General features: G+C 39.5%; 1 protein-coding gene across 3 annotated transcripts; it reads left to right on the top strand.

The window, feature by feature from the left end:
• Positions 1–3,794: 3,794 nt before the first annotated feature.
• On the top strand, positions 3,795–19,936 carry LOC148073719 (S-adenosylhomocysteine hydrolase-like protein 1). 3 transcript variants are annotated; one of them, XM_087796823.1, is made up of 17 exons: positions 3,795–3,956; positions 4,116–4,967; positions 13,379–13,490; positions 14,373–14,510; positions 14,569–14,669; positions 15,969–16,071; positions 16,132–16,226; positions 16,295–16,401; positions 16,465–16,581; positions 17,711–17,774; positions 18,012–18,100; positions 18,168–18,238; positions 18,295–18,389; positions 18,459–18,557; positions 18,695–18,763; positions 18,828–18,906; positions 19,812–19,936. In XM_087796823.1, exons 1-17 carry the CDS (start codon positions 3,795–3,797, stop codon positions 19,934–19,936), a joined length of 2,478 nt encoding a protein of 825 aa, XP_087652949.1. The 3 variants fall into 3 exon arrangements, with proteins under 3 accessions (XP_087652949.1, XP_087652948.1, XP_087652947.1); XM_087796821.1 differs by lacking the exons at positions 3,795–3,956; positions 4,116–4,967 and adding an exon at positions 13,067–13,254; XM_087796822.1 differs by lacking the exons at positions 13,379–13,490; positions 14,373–14,510; positions 14,569–14,669; ... (10 more) ...; positions 18,828–18,906; positions 19,812–19,936 and adding an exon at positions 6,421–6,732.
• The last annotated feature ends 445 nt before the right edge of the window (positions 19,937–20,381 follow it).

The raw sequence follows: 20,381 nt of genomic DNA, 5'->3' as shown, positions 1-20,381 counted from the left end.
ATATCATAATATATAATAACATTTACCCTGATACCTTATGTATCGCCAGATTCTTGCCAATACAAACACCTATAGTTCAGCAAGTTCAATGGAAGATAAATACATATCAGATTAACTATGAAGTAAAAGAAAACAATAAAATAAATAACAATAATAATAATAAAACAACAATAAATAATTATACACAATTATAGCATGAAAATATAAGTAATACAACAACAGTTTGTTTTTATTTCCTGAAAAGTAGGCAAAACTCAAAATGAGATGGAAAGACAAAAAAAAAAAAAAATAAGTAAATGTTTTTGGTCTTAAAAGAGAAGAAACAAAATGTAACATTAAATATCTATGGCAGTGTGACTCCACAATAAGAATCCTGAATGAAGATCAGACCTGGATTATTACGGCGCCGTCTTAAGTGGAAGGTACTAAAGGGATCTTTAAACTAATTATTCCTCCATTTTCTTCTACTAACTAAACAAACTCATGGTGTAGTGAGAGAACCGCACTGTGACTGACAAGTATCCAATAAAGCAGTCGCCCTTCACCCCCACAGAAAGAAAAATCATTTATGTGTTTTATTAATTAGAACTGTCTGAAAGGTTTTGAAAAAAAGGTTTTATTTTCTCTGAAGTAACATTATCCCAGACTATTGACACCAGGTAGTCCATGAAATAATGTCAACAATTAACCAGTCAAAAAAAGGTTGGGTACTCCTGCATTAAAGGTCAGATCATTACATAATACTCATTGAGTCATTTTTATTGTGCATCAGGAGTAAACTTTACTGTGTCTGGAGTCCATCCTTATTTTAGGATACAGCTTTAGATGTTTCCTCACTCATGTATAAATAATAAGGGTCCAAGTTTTACTCTTGAAGAGAAACATTGAATAAAACTTTACACATTGACTGGGTAAATAGAGAATAAGGATTGGAACCAACAACCCCATGTGTTGCTAAGAATTGTCAGAATCAGAAATACTTTATTAACCAAAGGAAAATTGCTTTTTAGTTGCATTTACAGCTCAAGAAATCATAGAGTTAGAAGTTGTATGTACATTTTATTGGAAAAAATGACCTTAGACATTAATATAATGTTAATGTATCAGATATGTACATTTAATGTCAGTCTACGTAGAAAATGTTGCATTGGTATATGCATTCAATGTGTAGGTATGAATATAAATATGATCCAGTTTAAATGCATCCAGTTTATTATTGCACAGATTAATTATTTCACCAATTGAATGTTAAATATAAAGAATCCAGAGTGTTGAATATAAAGAGTCCAAATGACACACTAACCAGTGTGTAACCTTCAAAACATTTTCCTCCTGTAAATCAATTACACAAAGGTTAATTCTTTACCAAAAGTTGAACATTGGCTACTCCAGAAGGCCCAGAATTGAATTACATATTAGTTTATTCCATGACTGTAGGTTCGTAGTTTTAATGTTTTGTTGGTTTGCTTTGGGGAGCTTCAGTTTCCAACCATAATACATAATACATAAGACATACAGAGATGATTGTTCTTAGTTGTCATAAGATATGAGTGTGTTTGTAAGTCGGCTAGTATCTATATGTACATCAGTGGAAAAATGTGATATATGTTTCCAATATTCAAAAACACATCTCTGTAAGACAAGAGTATTAGAATAGCATTCAAAAATGTAAACTTCTTTCTCATTTTTAATATTAAGAATATAAATAGAACAACTAAATAATTTTAAACTTATATTATTCAGTCTATAACTTTATGAAGAAAATGACAGTTAGCTTATAGCAGTAGCCATTATTTCGAGGATGATAAAAATCACCACATGAGAAATAAAGGTGACTCAAGAGACTAAAGTACAGAACAACTTGATAACCAAACAAACTAGTCTAACCAGTGTTAAGGTCAGTTTAAGTGTAGATATGTACCAGGGACACACACAAACACACACTCACACAACTTCGTCTCATCGTGACAGAAAAGAGGCAGAAGGGGTCTCTGATGAGTAAGTGATAGAGTTAGTGACGCTGTAATGAAGTTTGATCAGGCTGTAAGAGCAGGAAGGAAACATCTCTCAGGTACAGTACGATGTTATCGTCCGGCCTAATGGAGTCACTTACGGGGTCTTACCAGGACCATCACCGCTCCGACTATCTGTCCATTGATTTCCTGATCCGTACGCTTCAGTTGACCAGGCGTCTGTTCCTGAAGCATGTTCGTGACTTCAGTAGGATTCGAATCATGCATTTCACTTCATTATTTTCACTTAAATACATGAGTGGAGCCATAAAGTAACACATTATGTATGTGGGAGTTTCTTGATGGGTTTTCAAACAATCACTGATCTTACAGAACAAACTCAGGAGACGTAAAAAATGTCTTATAATTCTTAGTAATTGCGCAGCAGAAGACTGGACTTGAGAGCAGGAAGAGAAATAGATGGCAGCAGATTCATAAAAACAACTTGACATTTTTGAAATAGCTCTCACACTTTAATTAGAAACTCACCTTTACTCAAGGATTTACATCCTCTTTACATTCAAACCAGCAGCTCGGATGTTGATCACAGCTCAGTGAAGAGGACAACAACCACGACAAGACAAACTGTTTACTCATAAATACACATAAACATGTTATGCCTCAGTTTGTGAGTAGACAAATATTAAGTTTGATTTGTTTCCCATTTTTAAAAGAAAACAAACTGTTTTTCACCCTCAATTCAAGCCCAGTGGAAATAACAATCCATGTTAAATTCATTTAATGTGCGACTTATAAAGTGGGTAAATCAAAGAAGAGACCATGTATAAAGAGGTTAAGGTGTTCATGGTAACACATATTTTAAGATATGTAGGTTGGTAATAACTATCCGAAATAAGTGTAGCTTGTTTATTTGGTTAAATATTAATTCACAGTCTCACATCATTTATAAAGTGAGACTTTAAAAAAAACACATCTTCTGCTGCTCTCTGTCAGTTGGACCCCGAAATACTTTTAAATCCAATGACTAATAGAAGTGAGACAAAAAAAGACAATATTTCTGCGGAATCTCAATAGTTAGCTGGAGTCTTCAACCGATTTGATACTGTAAACTAACCCAACAGCACCGAGAGACATGAAGGACGACTGCAAGATTGATAGATTTAATTTTCAAATCATGCATATTTACACGTAGGTGACTGCTGGCCTTATGATGGGGACCAATGATGTAGTTTTGGGATGGTTGTGTATTTGTATAAATACCTTTGTTCTTTTGGTTTTCTTGTGGTTGTTTTTTAAACATTTTTTGTTAATCAAATTAAAATGACATAAATATAAACATAATTCTTTATTACCCTTGGTTTTTTGGACATAATATTTGGGCAAATAATAGTAAATATTAATTTGCTTCCTTAGATGTGTAATTTCAATCCAAATAGTCAGTTTTGTGGTTTCTTAAATGTAGGTTTCTTGATAAAAACCAACATTCATGAGAGACTTTTTGAGTTTTAAAGCTAAAAACAGAGCTTCTAAACAGATGTCCTGCCTTCCAGCTGGAAACTGCCTGCAGACTGTGATGTGTTTCCCTGATATGAAAATGTGGGACGCTGCTCTATATTTTAACACCCAGCTGCTGGAGTTTTTATTTGCTCACCTGGTTCAGTCTGACAACCGGCCCGACTGACTCCGTGGCTGTGCTGACAAGATCAAACTTCGCCACCAACTGCACTGAAACGCTGCCATATTTGTGTGTATTTCCAGTAGTTTTGGCAGCTTTAAGACCCTGGTTTGAATCTTCTGTGAGGACCACCGAGACCTGCCAAAATGGAGACCCCGAGTCCACCCCACAACACCAACAGCAGCGAAAGCGGACTCTTCTCTCAAAGTCCGTACACCACGGTGGAGATCGTCATCATCATTATGGTGGCCGGATCTCTCAGCCTGATCACCGTCGTTGGGAACATCTTGGTCATGCTCTCCATAAAGGTATTGATCATTTATGATTATTGATTTCAACATCTCTAGTAGGCATACAGATGCCAGAGTGGTCCTGGTCCACTATGGTAATGCAATAGAAATGAGAAAGTACCAGACTACAAATGGATTAGCATCTGACGGCCTGTAATCTCTTCTCTCTCTCCAAAGGTAAACAGGAACCTGCAGACCGTCAACAACTACTTCTTGTTCAGCCTGGCCTGTGCAGACCTCATTATCGGCGTCTGCTCCATGAACCTGTACACCGTCTACATCGTGATCGGCTACTGGCCCCTGGGAGCGGTCGTTTGTGACCTCTGGCTGGCCGTGGACTACGTTGTCAGCAACGCCTCGGTCATGAACCTCCTCATCATCAGCTTCGACCGCTACTTCTGTGTGACCAAACCGCTCAGCTACCCGGCACGCCGCAGCACCAAAATGGCGGGACTGATGATCGCGGCGGCCTGGGTGTTGTCCTTCGTGCTCTGGGCCCCGGCCATCTTGTTCTGGCAGTTCATCGTGGGCGTGAGGACCGTTCCTCCAGGAGAGTGCTACATCCAGTTCTTCTCCAACCCGGCGGTGACGTTCGGGACCGCCATCGCAGCTTTCTACCTGCCGGTGGCCATCATGATCTACCTCTACTGGCGCATCTCCAAGGCCAGTCGCAGCCGCGTCAAGAAGGACAGCAGGAAGGCCTCCGCGGTCAGTGTGGGGGAAGTTCCTTCTCACAGTCAAGAAGACCCGGGTGAGACCCAGAACAACTGCACCAGGGCGACAGCGGAGAAACGAGAGGCGGTGAACGAGAAGGAAGCGCTGCAGCAGCAGAATGGAAGTCCTCCCTGCAAGGATCCTGATAAGGTGGAGGAGCTGACGGACACCATCCACGCCTCGACCTCCAAGGACACAGAGTTATCAGCGTCTCCGCAGAAGGCGTTGAACGGGAAAAGAAAGACCACTACACCTTCATCTCCGACTACCTCGGCTGCCGATAGGCAAAGTTTGGTCGCCAAGAATTTGTTCAAGGTATTTTGCTTAACTCCGTAAACTAATATTAAAACCAAGAAAATTAATTCCTTAATGTTTACAAATATAAATTAAAGACAAGTCAAAGCCTCTTGCCATATATTGCCATTTCTTTTTAAAAACAGACGTTAACACTACCAAATAATGGGAGGGACTTAATACCAACATTACTTATGGTGCCAAAAATAAACTCCCATGATGCCTTTCTACACGCTTCTCTAATTAGTGATGCCTGATTGGTTGCTATCTACTGTATTTAAATTCTACGTCTATGTTGCGTTCTCATAAGTGAACCACAGCTGTGATTAGTTGACTGGGCGGCAAAGCATTGTAGTAGCTGTTCAGTTTACCGAGAGGCTTGTGGAGAGGAATGGACCACTGGACTCTACCTTATGATGATACATGTTAGTGTCCCACAGAGATAAGGACAGGAAGTTGATGTTAGCATATGTGTGCACCTGAATGTACCATTGATAATAGTGCTCATATTCAGTAAACAAACTGACATATTCATTTCCGAATTGACAGACGCATAGAAATATTCTAATCTGAAGATATCACCCATTTCAAGTGACCCGTGGTCCCAAGTGTTTCTTGCTATTAAGCTACAGCAACATTAATGATAACTGGAAGACTCTAGTTTCACACCGATAGGTAGTGTTGTGTTTATGATGTTTCATTGATATCAGTTTAGCACAAGAGATTATACAGCAGACCCTGCATTGTATTGGCGTTTAAAAACGAGGACACTGCATAATGAACCCTTCATCAGCTGTTACTCAACCTCATCCACCCATCAGTGACATGAGATGAACAGCTTCCTTCGCTTCCTCCGAGCACCTCAGTTTTCCTCCTATAATCAATAGAGAAGATTGGTTCAATTTGATATGTGATTTTCAAACTTCCCTTCCAGACAGCTTAGACAGAAAGATATGTTCCCTAGTCTAGAGTAGAAATGTGACACCTCCTCCTCCTACTGGACCTCCGATGAGCTGAGACCAATCCAATGCAGGAAGCCGAATAATTAAAATCTGTCCAATTAAAGAAGCAGCTTCTGGTTTCAGCTCTTTGTTTTACTTCCATTAAATGATCTAACATCAAAGTCAGTTTTACTCTGATTTGTGTCTGTATAATTGTTAAAACAGATAATCTATTTATAAATATAATTGAGCCACTTTGATTTGAGCCAACCGTCCACATAAAATGACTCGTTGGGCCATATTTGGTCCTCAGGCCATGTGTTCGATGTTGTTAGTGGTTCACAAGTTGGACTGAAATCACTCCTGTGTTGTTCTCAGTATTATCTTGATCTTTAAAGTATGTACTTTTTTTGAGTATTGTTTTGATTGTTTAAGCGCTTTGTGACCCTGGTCTCGAAAAGCGCTATATAAATAAATATTACTTACTTACTTACTTACTTACTCACCTTTTACTTGTGTTCTACCCCCTACAGGTCACGAAGCAAACTGCAGTTGCAAAGTGGAAAAGGAAGGGAGTATCTTCCAGAGAGAAGAAGGTCACGCGCACCATCATGGCCATCCTGGTTGCATTCGTGGTCACGTGGACTCCATACAACGTGATGGTCCTGATCACCACCTTCTGCTCCGTCTGCATCCCCAACACGCTCTGGACCATCGGCTACTGGCTCTGCTACATCAACAGCACCATCAACCCGGCCTGCTACGCCCTGTGCAACACCACCTTTAAAAACACCTTCAAACATCTGCTCCTGTGCCAGTACAAGAACATACGCTCTGCACGGTGAAAACTACCCTCACATCCTGTATATAGTGTAAATATTGAAACAATAATAGTCAAATGAACAGCTGTAAATACATGTGTTTGTTAGAGAAACATCATAATGCAAAATATGTCTAGTGAAGATCTAGTGCTGCTTATATGTTATATCACAAAATATGATATTCTGTAGAACCTAATAATCTCTCTGATGTCTATAAGGAAATCTATGTACAAGCCTGTGTTTGTCCATCTGATAATTAAAGACAAAATACTGCAGTAAAATGTGATAGTTATCCTTGATGTCCCTTCGCATGTTGTGTACTCTTTAATGACAGACAATAAAATATCCCAGAGACTCTTGAAATGTTAAAGTGCTTTTATAGTATAGTTTCAGAATGTGTCAAGAGGCAAGTTTGAGGGTTTGTTTGATCTTAAAAGCTGATCATGGACAAAATATACTTGCATTTTGTATACATTTTGTATATATTTTATAATTGTCAGCAAAAAATAAAACCCTTAATATTTATGATTATTATTTGAGAAACTATTGATCCAGTGCATAAGTATTTAAAACAGTTTTCATTGCTCAGATGGTAGAGTGGTTGCCTGCAGTCCAAAAGGTTGCAGGTTCAATCCCAGCTCCAGACAAGCTTGTGTCGTTGTGTCCCTGAGCAAGACACTTTACCCTGATTGCTCCTGATGGTAGACTTGGCGCAGGTGTGCAGCCTACTCCCATCAGTATGTGTGAATGGCTGTCAAAAGCACTATCAAATTTCCTCTCGCGGGACAAATAAGGGATTCTAAAAAATATATATAAAAAAGTCTATTCAATTATACTGGCCTATTGCGTCCTCTAGTGGAGATTAGGTAAAGTATCGTCACTGATCTAGTTATTTCTATATTCAGAAAAGGTGAATTAATAGGATCAAATAGTTCAAGTACATATTTATTTAATATATTATTGAGATTTATTTTTAGAGCCTCAAATACTAGGGAAAAACACTAAACTACTCGTTCTTCACAGCTAAAATGGCCATGAAAATACAGCCAGATGGGAATAGATTTTGTACCTATAGCTGTACCTGAATAGTACTGCAAAGTGCAGTTCTATTAGGACAGAAGCATGTTGTTGCTTGGTTCTGTTTTGTTTCTATTGCTTATTATGTGTGACATGTTGTTTAATTATTTTATTTTCTACTGTCGGACAACAACAAATAAACCTATGTTGTGTTTAAAACTCTGGCAATAAAAGTTTCTGATTCTGAACAGTTTTAATTCTTCTAACTTGGAACATCTTGTCAAAGAAAAGCAAATTAAAGACCAGAATTGAATTTGCATTTTCAGTGCAAGCTATAAATATTTAAAAAGATCTGAAACAAAGATTAAAAAACAAAGATTGAAAAAGCCACCATTTAATTTAAGTAGAGACACTAACCATATTGTCATATACATCAAATCATACTTAAAAAGGTCAATTTGTATGATGTGTGACTTAGTTTTAATGTGTTATTAAATTATGTTAAAAAATATTTATGATTTTCATCTTATTTTGTGTGACTTTCCACTACTTTTTTTTAAAATGCATTTTGTTTGTCAATTGGCAAGTTAGCAACAATTATAATATTAGCAATTTGCTATCATGTAGCAACATGGCATTCCACTCATCTTTGTTAAACAACATTATACACTTGTTTGCTTTTATATTTTAACCCCCCCCCCCCCATTTTTTAGTCAGTTTGTGGTGAGCTGAATAAGAAGTTGAAACTGGTTAGGTTGTTAACTTAATATTAAGCTAGCTTTTGCGCTAGTTAGTCTAGCATACATCATTGCACAGATGCCTCAATATACTATAAGAGTACTTGCATTTATTTATTGATATAACTTTTTAGGGGTTAGCGTGATCGCCTCACAGCAAGAATGTTTCTGGTTCACTTACAGTTTACTCCCGGCACTCCAGTTTCCTCCCATATACCAAAAAGATATAGAGGCTGATTGAGAAAGTGGGGAAATTTGTCTTTAGGTATGAGTGTGTGTTTGAATGTTGTATGTCTTTGTTTGTGCCCTGTGACAGACTAGCCTCCTGTCCAGGGTGTCCCCTGCCCCCCGTGACCTTAAGGGATAAAGCTGCACAGAAAATTCTATTCTACCCGTCATCCCTGGTCCGGCTAAAACCCTCATGCTGTGTTGCGGAAAGTCTGGGTCCAATCATGAAAGACGGTACCGAATGATTGACAGGTCAAGATTAAACTTGTGGCCGAAAACTTTATTTTTATGATTGAAAATAATACTTGTGTGTGAAGCATTCAAAGATGTTCAAACATGAAGGAAGGTTTGTAACGACACCTGGACTGCGACGACCTTTGATCGTTGTAGGTCAACGACTCCCTTTGTTTTTATATTTGACACACAAAACAAAAGTAACATTCTCTCTCTCGCTGGTAACTTTTTGTCCTCACTGTGTCGTTTACCCTGAAAACACGTCAGGGTTTTTCCACTTGATCTATTTTCCCTCTTCTGTTTAGAATAAACAAGACGGAACAGAAGAAGCATGAGGGCAGGTCGCTGCTGTGAATTTCCTTCACTCTCAGGATGACGGAGGACACGGAGCAGACCGGCGGCTCCTGGGAGCACCTGTCGCTCCCTCGCTACTTCCCACATGCAGTGGATGGAGACACAGAGGCTCTCCAGATCCTCAAATCCGGGCCGGATCTCCTGCGGATGCTGAGGGCAGCAGAGAGCAGGTGTCCTTCACAGAGCAAGGATAAAGACAGGAGTACCGACGTGGTGAGTGAACACATCCTCTAGACATTAAGTTGACAGGAGACGTGCATCTGCATTCACTCAGGCTGTCAATGATTTCAATGAATGAATGTTTGACTACACTTGGCACTCAAACTCAAATCCACTCACAACTTCAGCCACGGAGGTCAAAATAACATATGAACCCATTTCATTCAAACATTTCAGGAGATCTCTTTATAGTGACAAAGAAGGTATATTTGGGTGTAAATCCAGATTACCATCTGGACCTGGGAGGGGGGAGGGGTTATTACCTGAGGGGTTGTTGTGAGGGACTGTAACCACAAACAAAAGGAGGAACAAAGAATTTAAAAATGTAAATCACTTTTAAAAACACGCTGTTACAGACTGGCTTTTAACCCTTAACTGGATTAATTAATGTTTTTTTTTAAGGCTTTTTTACTCATGTTTTCTAACATGCTATTTTAAAAACTAATATAATTTATTTTGTCCTTTTACCATATTGTTGTTCTATGGTCCTGTTCTTAATGTACTGTTGGATTATTTTGGTTTTATTCCACCTTATTACTAATGCATGTTTGAAAGGTGCCTATAAATACACATTATTATTATTATTATACATGTCTTGTTTCAGTTAGCGCTTTGTGACCCTGGTCTCGAAAAGCGCTATATAAATAAATATTACTTACTTACTTACTTACTTAACAATTATCTACTGTAATTATAGTATAGCGTGAGCTGCTTGACAGAGGTCTGTGCAGCCTGAGTGCTTTTGCACTTTATTTGTTCATGAGTGTCAGTGAAGGTGTAATACAGGGCTGGGGTTGGTAGTTCACAACTTCACATGACATTTCAAAGGAAAATTAACAAAATGAACACATTACTGACTACTTTTTGTCATGTCTAAGCCTGGCTCCTGGGCCATTTGTGGCCCTTAAGATGATATAATGCGGCCCATGGTCGACGAATGGCCTTTGACTACTTTTCTATAGTCCCCTCTCTTTAATGCATCCCTCCTCCTCTTCCTCATCCTTCACATGAACCTTTTATAAATGTATAGCCATGCATGTACGTTTATGTAACCTCCACTCAAGAGGGACCCTGAAGCCGTGGTCACTCATCCTCGTTTGACCTGACGTCACGCTCCTCCACCTTCATATAGAAAATCCGAACACGATATTTTCTCAGCACAAAAGCCGACAAAGACTCTATTGAGGTGTCACTCCCTCCACCTGTCACCCGGACCTGTCGATTGTTTGTGCGGCAGAGCGTCACACGGTGAACTCTGAGATCAGTGTGCGGTCACACTCCAGAGTCGCCAGCATGAAGAAAGTTTACAGACTCATGGATTTTAGTAAAACCAAGGACCAGGAAGCCGTTCAGTCCATCTGCATCAAGGTAGCTCTGTTTTACTTACTTCCTGTGTTTTAAGTTCTGCATTCAAAAGTACTCTGACGTGCAGTTAATGAAGTCACTTAGTTTCATTCAGGTTAACTCAAATAAAGTACACTTCACTTATATTTGAAATCATTACACTAGTATTACGATTGTGTGACGGTCCATTAGTCGTCCTTCACACCTAACGTTGGCTTCTGTTCACAGCCAAACGTTCTATTGTGTGAATGATTAAGTTCCTTAACTTAGAGGTTAAAAAATAAGAAACTGAATTCACACATTACAGTTTCACCGCCGTTGCAGGGAAATCATGTGCAATAGATTTGTCTTTGTTGGATCCAAGGACAGTGAAGATTATTATAGATAATACTATTCTTGGCATTGATGGCATAATTATTACAATCCTTTTTTTAATGAAATCTTTTTTTTTCAAGGGGGCGGGGGGCTACCCTAAATTGGGTAGACACTTATGAACAACTTAGAGTATATTATTATGGATATTAAATTATATTCCTCTGTTACACCTATCACAGTATTAATTCTTCAAGTATTATCAATGGGGCAAAAAGGAAGGGAAACACAAAATCAAAACCTATAAGATGGTTATATTACAATACATTAACAGATGAAAATAGTACTTGACTTTCGTGTAAATAGTAAAAATAAATCTACCAGTAAAACAATTGCTTTTCTAAGTTTCTTGTAGTCCTATGGTTGATGAGGCTTCATGAAACAACTGATGAGGTATCATGATACAGTATCATTTTGAATGGTCACTAGATGGCACTCTCTGCTTTATAATCTTTCAATCTAATTTGTTTAAATCTGACTTATTGAAGGAAAACTGGCAAAATCTTCAAACTAAGAGTGCCATCTAGTGGTCATTCAAAAAAAACACTGTGCCATGATACCTCATCAACTGTTTCATGAAGCCTCATTAACACATCACTAGTTTCTTGTATTCATTATTCTTGTTTTAAGAAACTTTATAAAAAAATATTTTACCCAGATGTCTTTCGCAGTTTTTAAAAACTATAATAAGTAGTGTCTTTTTTTTTATCTTAGAACCTCAAGATACGACTCTTTCGATTAATGTATCTCATTAGGTCAAATACGACAATTCTACTCAAAATAAGACATAAACACTTGCTTGGACTTCAGTTTTTTCTTCTGTATTAGAAACAATTAAAACTTTATGAAGTCAGTTTTACATAAATCAATCTTTTGATCAGCAACAACCATGAAATTATATGAAAAAGCTAGCTTAGTTACGTAAGTAGCAAGAAGTAGCTAGTACCTGCTGATAGAGCCACTATCTAACACAGGGGTCTCAAACTCCATCGTGATATAATACAGCCCCTAATAACCATGACATTTGTATCGTCCAATACACAACACAAGAACGTTGTTTTTGCCCAAGTAATATTTCAAGGTTAGCCTTTCTATTTGAGGCTGAAAGTTTAACTTTAAACGTAAACTAATATGTTCTTTTGGAGACAAGACTTTGTTTACCTCAGTCCCACCCACTCTTCTGTCATTGTCACCACACGTCATCAAACCCCGAAAGTCTCCACCTCCAAGGGACTCGTTGTATAAACAAAGCGGGGTGTGATTACAGCTGGCAAGACTTCAACATGTGGAACATGTGAGTGAGTCAGGAGAGTAGAAGTTTGACATTAGTTGACCTTTAAAAATAAAAAAAGGGTTGATGACTGTACTGCACCATATAAACCACAGACTGCGACTTAAAATAACTTCAGACCGTTTCAAGTTTCTAATCCAGAGCCGGTTTGCATCAGGATATCAACTTGGCCTTGAGTGTCATCATGACCTACTTTTTTTTTTCCGTCATGGCCCAATTAAATAGACTTGGATAGTCATAGTGAGACGCCTCGTGATCGGCTGAGATATGTCGGCAATTTTCGCTTGTGTGTTTTCTCCATCTCGTGACTTCGCCTCAGCATCAACATTGTTTTGCTCCTAGACTGACGTTATATAACTGGCCTTACCGACGGCGACAGTTAAAATGGTATGTCCAGCGACAAGCCGGCACTCACGCCAGATATAAATGTTCCAGCCCATGACACACAAGAATGTCTTGAGAGACACGAGTGTTGATCTTCTTAACAGCGAGGGCATAGAGTTGTTTTGGAGGCGGGCCCCGAATGTGTTCATGCATGTGGAAAAGTGGATAAAAAAAAAAGAACAAAAGGAGAAAAAGTAGCCTTTAATAGAAGCAGGAGATTGTAGAAGGAGGGAATAAGCCCTCGGTAAGCCTTGGAGCTGGACTTGAAGCTTAAGCCAGCTGAGACATAGAGACAGCCTGCAAGCAAACATGGCCAAGTGGGACTCTCGTGGCACCAGCCCAGCTCTCAACCAGGAACCCTGGACGGTAAGACGCACAGGCGAGAGGAGAGAGTTGTGGCAACGGTCGAGGTCCGGTCGCTAGATTGTGTTGTGTTGTCGCCACATCTCAGGCCACATCCAGGTGAAAGTTGTCTCTCTTCTTCTCACAGCAAATCCACTTGACCGAGCAAAAACAGGAATTCAACCAACGTCCCATCAAGGCTCGCCGGCGCTCCTTGTCCCGGTCCATGTCGCAGCAGTCCACCGACAGCCACAGCTCAGGTATGAAACACACACACACACACACACACACGCGCCCATAATTCTGCTCACATGCCAGTGATACAGATTCTGATCCCAGCAGCGCCGGAGGATTAGCCTTGTTGTGTTCTCCCTTCACTCAAAGCCCTCTGAAGTATTCGACTTTTTAATTCAGCCCCGATCAGACGTGTTAGTCTTTCTCAGGCTAGTTGTGCTCATTAAAACTAAACCTTTCGACTTCAGGACCACCATGTCACCCAAATTATATAAACTATCTCATAGTGTGACCACATGCTGAATCCCTACAAAGAGAACGCTAGTATGTAGTCGCCAAGTTTCAAGAGTTGTTTGGGTTTAAACATGTATCCTGAGTCCCAAAAAAAAAGGGTCAGGATCTAGATGAGGCTGGACCCAATTGCCGTAACTAGCAACTTTAAGAATAGAATAAAAAAAACATTTAATAAATAAATAACAAGTCCAATCAATACAATCACACAAATACTAAATACTAAAAATCTCTAAATGTCCAAAAGTAAAAGAACTAAACAAAAAAAAAAAAGGCGTCCACTGAATGGAAGAATAAAAAAGAAAACAAAAGGAAAAAACAGAAAACCCGGAAAGGTCACTGGATGTCAAAATACTGGCAAATTAGCAAGAAAAAACTAAGCACTCAGGCATGGAGGCAAAACCACAAGAAGTCCAACAAGAATAATCCACAGAAGGGAACGAGAGAAACTACTACAAACCAGCACAGGAACATCTTTGATCTGGTAGTTGAGGAAGTAAGAGTGCAAACTTCAGCCGACACTTGACCAGGCCTGTTGAAGATGCTGTAAAATACTCCAGACAACCAATGAAAAGAGCTGGAGTCGTCACCTGTATCTCCTGCCTTGTGTGTTGAAGTGTGCAGCGAGAGCTCCGAGGATGAATCCACTCCCAGGGAGAGGCTTCAGAAGAACTCTCGCGGTCACTCCGACTTCTGCATCAAGAACATTGGACAAGCTGCATTTGGAAGGCGGGAGATACAGATCGCAGAGCAAGGTGCGACCGACCCCTCAGCTGTCGAGGAACACTTTTAAGTGTTTTTTTTGCTTCTTAGAAATGCCGGCTTTGATGGTTCTGAGAAAGCGAGCAGGGAGTGAGAAACCTCTCGCTGGAGCCAACGTGGTGGGCTGTACACACATCACGGCCCAGACGGCGGTAAGTTATGAAAGTATGAGACGACATCACTGCCATCAGGATATTGAATGGTTGAAACTTTTTTTATTAAACCCTTGTGTTGTTTCTGGGTCGAGGCGAATGACCTCACCGGCTTCCAGAAATATGTATGCAAGGGATACCTTAAACACATTTGTTCTCTGGCCTCCGGGTCACCTTGACCCTGAGATAACACAAGGGTTAGGGATTGATTAAATAATTGAATAAATGTTGTTTTAAGTAAGCTAAATACTATTTGCTCTTCAAGACTCTGAAGACAGTGGATTCATTGTACTCAGGTTTATTGACTTGCAAATCTTTTTGTAAAACTGAAAACGGACAAAATATATTTTCCATACATTTGTTGAAAGATAAACTGTACATTTTTAACCAACAGTATATTCAAATTAACAGACAATAACCTATTAAAAAAGGCAAATCATCACACGATCACAGTTGAATTGTGTATAAATGAACATTGATTTATCGACCACCGGGTGGCAGGAAGGGACCACTGGTCTCAAAAGGTGCGCCAGGTGTGGCTCAGCACGCGCTCACAACATGACATCAAACGATTAACCAACACAAATAAGTGAATCAACATCACTAAAGAATAACAAATGTTACATACCGACGATGCTACAGACGGATCTTGCTTCTGAAACGTATGCTCTGCACCTACTTCCATATATGACCTGGTGACGTTCACATCACGTGACATCCGGAATATTTTTAATATAACTAATTATATTCGAACAAAAACGTAGAATTCACAAACCATCTTTCCAATAACAAAATAATATCAGAGAAAAATGATTAAATGCATCTCTTAGCATTACAAAAATACTAGTGACAGGACAGTTGCTATAATAGTTCTACATATATCACGTAATTATATTGAATTTAAAATGGTACGAATTGAAAAATATTGAATTTACAACATTTATTTTATTTGTTTTGTTAATTACAATGTCAAACTCTATGAGTAAAACAAAAAAAAACATTTTAAAAGTAACCAGGTTTTTTGAAAGTTTAAAGTACAAAGAAATTAAACCTTTCAATAAACAAATGATTAACTTCAAATATTAAATGAGAACAATTTAACCGTTTACTATACAAATCATTACAATCTAATATTAAACAAAAACGTTCTATATAGAAATGATTAAATTATATTATGAAAAAGAAATTAGAACATTTGACATTTTGAATTAAACTATTCACCATCCTGATGTCACTGATGTACTTCCATTGACACGCTCACTGGTTGTTGCTTCATCTTGGTCATGTCTTCTGCTGCAGGTTCTGATCGAGACTCTGTCTCTGTTGGGGGCTCGGTGTCGCTGGGCAGCTTGTAACATCTTCTCCACTCAGAACGCCGTGGCCGCTGCTCTGGCAGAAGCAGGTCCTGTGTTCTCCTGCTGCTCCGGCTGAACCTCCTCTGAACTCCTCCTGTACTCAACAGGTACCTCTGTGTTCGCATGGAGGGGTGAGTCCGAGGACGACTTCTGGTGGTGCATCGATCGCTGCGTCGGCTCTGAAGTGTGGCAACCCAACATGGTACTTTCACACTGTCCAGGTACTTTAGGGGGGGTTCTTATAGAGTGGTTGTCTCTCCTCGTCTGAAGATCCTGGACGACGGTGGAGACCTGACACACTGGATCTACAAGAAGTACCCGGATATGTTCAAGAAGATGCGGGGAATCGTGGAGGAGAGCGTCACTGGAGTCTATCGGTCGGTGACGGACGTGAATGTTGTTATGTTAGGACGTCGTGGTGAACCACAAACTCTCTCCAGGTTGTATCAGCTGTCGAAGGCCGGGCGTCTGTGCGTTCCTGCCATGAACGTCAACGACTCGGTGACCAAGCAGAAGTTCGACAACCTCTACTGCTGCAAGGAGTCTATACTGGACGGGTCAGTCGTGAGCTTTAGAGGTGTCAGAAAAACTGTTCACAAAGTTTCACAGACAAATCAGTTCAATAGCAAAAGATTCAGACTCACACCAGTAAGAGATTGTTTCTTCACTCCGGAGGGAACAGCAGAACCAACGCGGAAGTTAGCTCGCACCAACTGTTCGACGAAGGCCCGCGTTTTATTCAGTTTGTTCACAGCGAAACACATTGTGGAGGAGTTACATCAAAAGCACACAAATTTGTTAGTCATGGTACCTCTTGGTACTTTTCGGATAACAGCCAAGGTCGTTGTGCATATTCTCATGACAAGATCTTATGCTCATCCCCCCTCCCAACTTGGTTAATGTTTTCCTCTATGCTCTTTAGTTGAACCCTATATGTGGGTATACTTATTAGTGCCCTTTAGTTGAACCCTTTAAATTGGTTATATCCCGGGAAGAGTTTCAAACAAATACATTGTCAAAACAGTCAACAGTTTCTTGCTTAAGGCAATCAGCAGTTTCGAACACATATGCATTTGTGGCAAAGCGAACACATATTCATTGTGGTAGATTAGTCATATGCATTATGGCAAGACAAACACATTAATATTGTGAAAGCGTAGTAAGCAGTTTAAAACACATTAATATTGTAATAAAGCAATATTTCTTTCACAAGAGGGAAACTAATAAACTCTTGTGACTCACTCCCATGTTTCAAATGTTGAAGTCTTCCTCTCCATGATGCAGTAAGTTACTCATCATGACCATGTTTTGAAGGTATTACTTTATAAAGTTCTCCCCTGTCTGAAATCTCGGCGAACGAGAGGTTACGAGAGCGGAGTCCATTAAGACGTAATAATGGCTTCACTCCTCCAGCTGTGATCACATACGCTTTTTTTATACAACGAGTACCCTTGAGATGGAGACTTCCAGGATTGGGAAACCTCAGTGTTTGACCAATCACAGTAGAGTGGGCGTGGTTATGGTAAACAAGATTTCATCTCCAGTATTTCAATGAAAAGAGAGTTTTGTACAAACAGATACATACTGATGAGTAAATAAAGTCTAAGATCTGAGTGAAGAGACACTTAAATCCACACAGTAGTTGACCTTGATCTGTCTAACTTCATGAACTCGCTCGTCTTTCAGCCTGAAGAGAACAACCGATGTCATGTTTGGAGGGAAGCAGGTGTTGGTGTGCGGCTATGGTGAGGTGGGTTTACCGACAAAGGTTTGAGAAAAATCTCTATATTCATAGATGTAAAGACGCAAAATGACTTCTCTTGGGGAGTGAACAGCTCAACCTGAACACAAAACTAGAATTGTTTCTTTAAATACTTTACACCAGAAAACATATATTTGAAGAAAAAATGCCAAAATGAGAGGCTTCTAAATGAATGTAAAATGATCTTGGACATCTGGCCTCACTTAACCCTAGTGTCGCCCACAGGTCGGTAAAGGATGCTGTGCGGCACTGAAGGCGTTGGGGGCCGTTGTTAGTGTCACAGAAGCCGACCCCATCTGTGCTCTGCAGGCCTGGTACCGACAAATATTTGCAGTTTACAACCACATCCATGCCTCAGCTTGATCAATGCTCTCGCCTCAGCATGGACGGCTTCCGGGTGGTGAAGCTGAGTGAAGTGGTGCGACACCTGGACGTGGTGATCACCTGCACAGGTAAAAACGTCAGCTCTTTAAGTCGGCGTCGGTGAAGCAGCGTGGTCCTCCTGCAGGGAACAAAAACGTGGTGGGGAGAGAACATCTGGACCGGATGAAGAACGGCTGCATCGTCTGCAACATGGGACACTCCAACACGGAGATCGACCTGGTACAAGGACGTGGACGCTGTGTGGTGACAAGAGTGTTTCAGTGACGGTTCAAATGACTGATTTTACAGGCCAGTTTGAGGACTCAGGAGCTGAGGTGGGAGCAGGTGCGACCTCAGGTGGATCACGTCATCTGGCCTGACGGGAGGAGAATCGTCCTGTTGGCTGAGGTACAGATGATTCATTAAAACATATATACAATCTAGTCATACATAAGGAAAATTAATAAAAGACAGACTTTTTCCATTTGTTATTGTTTTTTAATGTGTCGTTCAGAGAAATAAACATACTCTGTGTTCCCCCTCAGGGTCGTCTGCTCAACCTGAGCTGCTCCACTGTGCCCTCCTTCGTTCTCTCCATCACTGCCACCACACTGGTCAGTTGGTCTTTTACTCAACTCTCTCTTCATCTCTCGTCCTCACATGATTTTTGCCTTCCAGGCGCTGGCTCTCATCGAACTGTACAACTCTCCAGAGGGACGTTACAAACAAGACGTCTACCTCCTGCCAAAGAAGATGGGTGAGTCCAGCATCACTCCAGCATCCTGATGAATGAATGAAAACTTTTCTCAAATGTTATTTTTGAGAAATGTCTGACTGGAAAAAAACTTTTTAAATCTAAAATAGTAAAAGAAAATTGACATAAATTCACTTCTCAAAAATGTGGATGAAAATACATTAAAATTAAAGTCCTGGCAGAGTCGAAAATATGCCAAAACACATACACCAAAGTTCAGATCGCAGGGGAGAATGATAACACAAAGAAACATTACTACTTTGGAAATTAGACATATTTTTAATAGAAAGAGTTTTAAAATCAACCTCTTTAAAACTAGGGTAAAAATGTAGCAAAACCAAAATACAGGAGGTGGAAGACCATGTGAACACAAAGAAATGTTACCGGAATTTTGAAAATGATACTTTAAGTGTCAAAAATATGTTTATATATTTAACTGAAAAAGTTTGAAAATATGCCAGAAAAATCAACTTGTATAGAAATGGAAAAAATACTCGTAGGAATGTCATAGGAATTTCTTCAATAATGTGACTTTTCTGAAGTCTCAAAAATCCGGAAATAAATAACATTTTCTTCTACTTCAATTTAGAAAATGCTCAAAAATGAATGTCTGGAAAAATAGGGGGAAATGCCATGTTCCTGCGGATTAACTCAAAGAAATGTTACAGAAATTAAGAAAATGTCAATTGTTATCGTTTAAATTAGAGAAATTATCTCTATTTTTCAATCTGAAAAGTAAAGAAAATGACCAAACATTAATGGTTCTGAAAACGGAAAAAAAAACAAATCAAAGTTCAGGTCCTGGCGGACCACGTGAACATGAAGAAATCTTATTTTCTGAAGACTAAAAAATATAGAAAAAGACGACATTTTTTCTATAAAAGACATTTCCAAAAAATGTCTTTCAGACGAGTACGTGGCCAGTCTTCACCTGCCGGCGTTTGACGCTCACCTGACAGAACTGACCGACGAACAGGCCAAGTATCTGGGGATCAGCAAACACGGACCGTTTAAACCAAACTATTACAGGTGAGAGCAAGTCTCTAAATATTTGTTTTACCTTCAAACTCACGCACTTGTGTCCGACAGGTACTGACTCCAGGCCTCCTGTGGTTTCTGCACGCAGTGAAATAGCACCCTCTAGCGTTGACTACGTTAATCGTACATATATATTGCTCACAATAATGTAATGCTGCCAGTTTATATATATTTAAATACATTTGATATTTCTTGCACACATTAATGTAATTGCACGCTTCTATGATGAGTTAATGCCAATCGTAATTTTCACCTGTAAAATGCATCTTGGAGCTCGTACTTTTCACATGTCAAAAAAGATACTGAGAACTAAATAAAAGACAAAAAAAAAGGGCGTCCTATTTTTTGTCCAAGCTTGTTAGCCACTAGAGGGAGCCAGACCTCAAAAGTTATCGGCTCCATTTTGTAATTATAACCATTCGTTAATAATGTTTCATTAG

This window comes from Callionymus lyra, chromosome 8, assembly GCF_982586985.1.
Source record: "Callionymus lyra chromosome 8, fCalLyr1.hap1.1, whole genome shotgun sequence".
NCBI classification, from domain to species: domain Eukaryota; kingdom Metazoa; phylum Chordata; class Actinopteri; order Syngnathiformes; family Callionymidae; genus Callionymus; species Callionymus lyra.
This window is presented reverse-complemented; position numbering and strand designations above follow the sequence as displayed.